This window comes from Heterodontus francisci, unplaced genomic scaffold (genome assembly GCF_036365525.1).
Source record: "Heterodontus francisci isolate sHetFra1 unplaced genomic scaffold, sHetFra1.hap1 HAP1_SCAFFOLD_782, whole genome shotgun sequence".
Lineage (NCBI taxonomy): Eukaryota > Metazoa > Chordata > Chondrichthyes > Heterodontiformes > Heterodontidae > Heterodontus > Heterodontus francisci.
This window is the reverse complement of record NW_027141398.1, coordinates 366,121-371,574: the sequence shown is the minus strand read 5'-3', so window position 1 is coordinate 371,574 and position 5,454 is coordinate 366,121. Positions and strand designations below refer to the sequence as shown.

The window sequence follows — 5,454 nt, the reverse complement described above, 5'->3', positions numbered from 1 at the left end:
AGAGAGAGTGTATTAAAGGTGCTGGCGGGTTAGTCTAATGTCACTGTATTTGTGGGACCGGTCTCATCGCCGGATTTCCGAGTCCCTCTTGTGTCAAGTAACAAGATTTTGCAGTCAAAGAAGCACATTGCTCCCCTTCTCATCCCCAAAGTGGGAATTCAGTGTAGTTTCTTTGTTCATTTCAAGATTTCAGTCAAAAAGTGGAGAACATGTCAGTTTTCGGGGGAGAGAGCGCCATCAGTGCAGCAATAAAACGAATTTCAGTCAAAAATGGAGTCTTTACTTCAAGTGCAAACTGTTGGACAGCAAGCATTGTCATGTCAGAGACAGGAAGGATCTAGTCTGGGACTCTGCAGTACCCGAATTTCAGTGGTATTGGAGAGTTTAGGACCAGAGAGAAAAACAGAGAGGCAGCAGGAGCCGGGAGTTGACAGCAGGTTGTCTCCATCCCCGTCCGCTCACTGCCTTTAAGTTGCTCAGTGCCGCCAACACCGGCTTCATTTCTGACCCAGTTCTGACTGACAGAGAGAATTTGTGCAGAGTCCCGGACATGACCGATACAGCAGCCGCCGAAACGGCTCTTCCAGCCGCCGCCGCTCAAGTCAAGACTCCGAAGAAGAAGAAAGCGGCTCCCCGGAACAAGTCAGCTGGTCCCACGTTGAGCGAGCAGATCCTCAAGATTGTGGCGGATTGCACCGATCGCAGGGGGACCTCACTGCCCGCCATAAGGAAGGCTCTGTGTAGGAGCGGTGTGGATGTGGGGAAATTCAGAACCCAAATCAAGCAAAGTATCAGGAGGAATGTGAACAAAGGCTCCCTGGTGCACAGCAGCGGTACGGGCGCATCCGGCTCCTTCAAAATCCCTAAGCAGGGAACCAAGGGAAATGTGGGAAAGAAAGTGAAGTCACGAGCAGCCAAAAAACCTTTCGAAAAGCAAACAGCTGGCAAGAAAGTGACAGCAAAGAAATCAGCAGGCAAGAAATTACCAGTCTAGAAACGAGCAGCCAAGAAATCGGCAGCGAAGAAAGATGCAGGCAAGAAAGTGACCAGCAAGAAGGCGGCAACGCCAAAGAAATCCCCAGGGAAGAAAGCAGCACTTCCGAAAAAGTCTCCTGCGAAGAAGGCCAAAAAACCCAAGAGTGCCACGGGCGGAAAGGCGCTCAAGAAAGTTCAATCATCAAGGGGCAAGACCAAGCCGAAAGCAGCAAAGGCTCAGAAAGCAGCCCCTGGAAAGAAGTGAAACTGCACGGGAAACTTGTAGACATCTGAACCCAAAGGCTCTTTTCAGAGCCACCCACATCTCTCAGGAAAGAGCTGATCCCCCTATCACATGATCCCTGTCCCGCCGCCGTGTGCACATTTCACATAGAAATGATGGGAAGTAAATGCAGGATCCCTGGTGACTCGTTGACATACACGACACTCAGCCCTTCCCCCACTCTCTGTAACAAAACAGAGGGATGTCCCGGCCTCACTGTAACTGGGGATCTGTTCGGTACAGTCTCAGTTCATGCTCGTTTCAGTAATTCAGAGTGAGAGGGTCTAACACATGAATACTGGCGAGAAACCCGAATCACAACTCAAACCCCAATACATGAGTTTCTCTAATTCAGCTGGGATAAGTTGTTAGTAAACGTCTCAATCCGTCTGGGAGGGGAGGTGTGTGGAAACGGGTTGACTTGTGATCGGAAGCACTGTACTTAGGCGGATATATGATCAACTTTTAATTGTTATAAATCCTTATTTAAAAACTCCGGATTTCTGTTATCTTTGACTAGAAAGGCCGAGTCTGGAAGTTTTGTGCAAAGCTCTGTTGTTGAGATTTTTTTTTTGAATTGGCGGTTCCAGCAAGTGGGAGGCGGAGCTGGAGGATGAAAATCATTTCTCTGCTCTGTCTGTTACTCAGTTTCCTCTCCGCCCCGCATCTCACTCTCTGTCCCTTTCTCAGTCAGGTCTGGGCGGGCTGTATAAAAAAGGCAGCAGAAACAGCTCGTTTCTCATTCAGCAGTGCTTTGAGTGAAGAAGCATCATGTCTGGAAGAGGTAAAGGAGGCAAAGGACTGGGCAAAGGCGGAGCAAAGCGGCACCGCAAAGTGCTTCGTGATAACATCCAGGGCATCACCAAGCCAGCAATCCGCCGCTTGGCTCGCCGTGGTGGAGTGAAGCGCATCTCGGGTTTGATCTATGAGGAGACCCGCGGGGTGCTGAAGGTTTTCCTGGAGAATGTGATCAGAGATGCGGTCACCTACACTGAACACGCCAAGCGCAAGACGGTCACCGCCATGGATGTGGTATACGTTCTGAAACGCCAGGGCCGCACTCTCTGTGGATTCGGCGGCTGAACAAATCCACCCTTTCTACCAAACACAAAGGCTCTTCTAAGAGCCACCCAAAGACTCACAGAGAGAGCAGTGACATGGCAACTTGAATTAATAAGATCAAGTTATCTGAATATTGTTTATCTTTATTAACAACTGCTTTTGTACATCATTTCATTCTCTCAGTAAATTTACATATCACAGAACTTTCACTGTCTTTTTCTCTTCATTATTTATCGAACACGTCATGAATTAAACGGTTGCATTTGTTAATTTATACGTGAAGGTCTGAACTGCCTGCACGAAGCGGAATTTACTGCCGTTATAGTAAGTAATGACTGGCGCTTTATTCCTGCCAGAGACCACTGTTCAAACTGTGTTGCAAGACACAGAGGGGGAATCTTTGTACGAAAGAAATAAAGCTACAAGGAGTGAGATTTTATAATTGTTCCCGCCAGATTATGTGTTTTTTAATCTTTGCCTTGTTTGCTCATCGGAAATTGGCGGGCTTTTTGAAATTGATAAAATTTCAGTTTCAGTTACAGATCAACCAATCAGTGCACAGCATTTCCCGCCGCCATTTTACTTCCCGGAGCTGGTTTCAAACTTGACTGATGGATGCGGCTGCATCCAATCACAACACTAGGGCAGTCCCTCTACTATCTTAAATAGACTGTCCCTGAGCAGCCTCAACATTTACAGGGTCTTTGTTCCAGATCTTCTACCAGAATGGCCAGAATCAAGCAGACAGCGCGCAAATCGACCGGAAGGAAAGCTCTCCGCAAGAAGCTGGCTACCAAAGCGGCCCGCAAGAGCGCTCCAGCCACGGGCGGAGTGAAGAAGCCTCACCGTTACAGACCCGGCACTGTGGCTCTGCGGGAGATCCGCCGCTACCAGAAATCCACTGAGCTGCTCATCCGCAAACTGCCCTTCCAGCGCCTGGTGCGGGAGATCGCGCAGGACTTCAAGGCAGACCTGCGCTTCCAGAGCTCGGCCATCATGGCCCTGCAGGAGGCCAGCGAGGCTTACCTGGTGGGGCTCTTTGAGGACACCAACCTGTGCGCCATCCACGCCAAGCGAGTCACCATCAGGCCCAAAGACATCCTGCTGGCCCGCCGTATCGGCGGAGAGCGCGCCTAAACTCATCCTGCCGCGAAACTGAGTTTGGCATCAAATAACAGAACGGCTCTTTAAAGAGCCACCAAATCGGCAAAACAAAGAGCTGCGATCACCTGTTGTCAGAGAAATGTGGTCTAGAGCAGATCATGTTATTAGAGGGCCGATCATTGTGTCAAAGCTTTCGTTTGTATCAACGGTAGAATTGCTAAAATCTCTGACAACTATCACAAGAGGCGAGCAGTTAAATTACCGAATCCAGTACTGAGAAGGCTGAGGGGAGATCTGATTGAAATGTCAACATTTTGGCGGGTCTGGAGAGAGTGGAGGTGAAGAGTCTTCGCAGAGAGGTCAGTGACTGTGCGACATATGCTTAAAGTGATTGGTAGAAAAATTAGAGGGAAAACGAGGATTCTATTTTCACCTAGAGGGTGGTGGGAGTCTGGAACTCACTGTCTGAAAGGGTAGTTGAGGCAGAGATCCTCAACTCATACAAAAGGAATCTGGATATGCATCTCAAGTGCTGTAATCTGCAGGGCGACGGACTGAATGCTGGAAGGTGGGATTAGTATAGGTGGGTCGCATTTCCGCCGACACGATGGGCCAAGTGGCCTCTCTCTGTGCCAATACAAAGCAGCGCTAGCATTATAAAATTGCCGCCTCTCAGACAGCAAGCAACCCTTTCACAGATAAAGTGGGTGGCTCTGAAAAGAGCCTTTGGGTTCGCAGATTTAAGTCAAGCCGCTTCACTTGTTCTTGGTGCTCGGAGCGCTGGTTTTATTGGGCAGCAGCACAGCCTGGATATTAGGCAGCACCCCGCCCTGAGCGATGGTCACCCCTCCTAGCAGCCTGTTGAGCTCGTCGTTGCACACTGCCAGCTGGAGGTGTCTGGCGATGATGCGGGTCTTCTAGTTGTCCCGGGCCGCGTTGCCGGCCAGCTCGAGGATTTCAGCTGTCAGATACTCGAGCACAGCGGCCAGCTGGACCGGGGCTCCGGCACCCACACGCTCAGCATAGTTCCCCTTTTTAAGGAACCTGTGAACACGGCCAACCGGGAACTGCAGTCCAGCTCGGGAGGAGCGAGACTTGGCCTTGGACCGAGCTTTACCACCGGTCTTCCCTCTTCCAGACATTACCACAATCTGACAAACACTTTCAGGAAGAATGCTGAGAACCGCCCACAATATTCCCATTTATACCTTCGGGAGGAATGGAGTCGGGGGCACCGGTGATTGGTCACTCTGCACTGGGTGTCATTGTACTCTTCATGTGACCAATCAGAGAGCTGCTGAATTCACCAATCCGGAGACGCCAAGGAGATGAGGGCGGAAAATAATGGCGCGAAATTGTCAGACTGCATACGATTTCTCAAATTTGAAAAGCCCGCCAATATATTTGTAAAACACAGAGCGGCTTCAATATAGATCATCACATTTATAGGTAAATTGGTTTTACCGCAAATATTTTAAAATCTTTTTTATATTGTATTATTCCACATGTGGTAACAATTTCCAGATTCGCTTTCACAGTCTGCCATCTATTCGGGTTTACTCTCTATTCCTTTTGAAACATTCTATAACCAGCGGACAGAAAGCCTCTTTCACAGCATTCTGTAAACATTTCAGCTCAATGTTCCTAATGATACCACATCACTGATTATAGATTGATCCCTATTGGTGAGAGACAACAGCGGAGTGTATAATCTTAGTGTCAGGTGTCAAAGAGTGAGACTGAGGGTTCCCACACCACCGGGGTTTCTAGATAATGTGCTGATTACTTATTGAGGACAAACTTGATCTCGGGAGATGAGCGACTGAGAAATGATGCCTGTGCGTTAAATCAGATTTTATTATCGAAATACAGCAAAGGGGCCGAATATGAACGCGTCCGTGAACAAAGCTCACAAATGGTCAGTAATTAATGATCGGGACATTATTAAGTAGAGACAGGAAGATCGCACGGGCAGTGAAACTGTATTAACCAGAATCTGTGGGATTAAAACAGAGATCACAAAGGCAGTT

The 5,454-nt window shown here is 48.7% G+C and overlaps 2 protein-coding genes and 2 pseudogenes across 2 annotated transcripts; 3 read left to right on the top strand and 1 right to left on the bottom strand.

Moving 5' to 3' along the window:
• The first annotated feature begins 550 nt into the window (after nt 1-550).
• LOC137363308 (histone H1-like) lies at nt 551-1,240 on the top strand (annotated as a pseudogene).
• A 789-nt stretch (nt 1,241-2,029) lies between these two features.
• Nucleotides 2,030-2,341, top strand: LOC137363311 (histone H4-like). Its single transcript, XM_068027188.1, has one exon. The coding sequence runs from the start codon at nt 2,030-2,032 to the stop codon at nt 2,339-2,341; it is 312 nt and encodes a 103-aa protein (XP_067883289.1).
• Nucleotides 2,342-3,046: 705 nt separating this feature from the next.
• On the top strand, nt 3,047-3,457 carry LOC137363316 (histone H3-like). Its single transcript, XM_068027191.1, has one exon. It carries the CDS (start codon nt 3,047-3,049, stop codon nt 3,455-3,457), a length of 411 nt encoding a protein of 136 aa, XP_067883292.1.
• A 722-nt stretch (nt 3,458-4,179) lies between these two features.
• LOC137363315 (histone H2AX-like) lies at nt 4,180-4,566 on the bottom strand (annotated as a pseudogene).
• Nucleotides 4,567-5,454: the final 888 nt, after the last annotated feature.

Excerpts from the sequence above, each read along its gene's own strand:
- LOC137363316 (XM_068027191.1), top strand. The coding sequence starts at position 3,047 with ATGGCCAGAATCAAGCAGACAGCGCGCAAATCGACCGGAAGGAAAGCT.
- LOC137363311 (XM_068027188.1), top strand. The coding sequence starts at position 2,030 with ATGTCTGGAAGAGGTAAAGGAGGCAAAGGACTGGGCAAAGGCGGAGCA.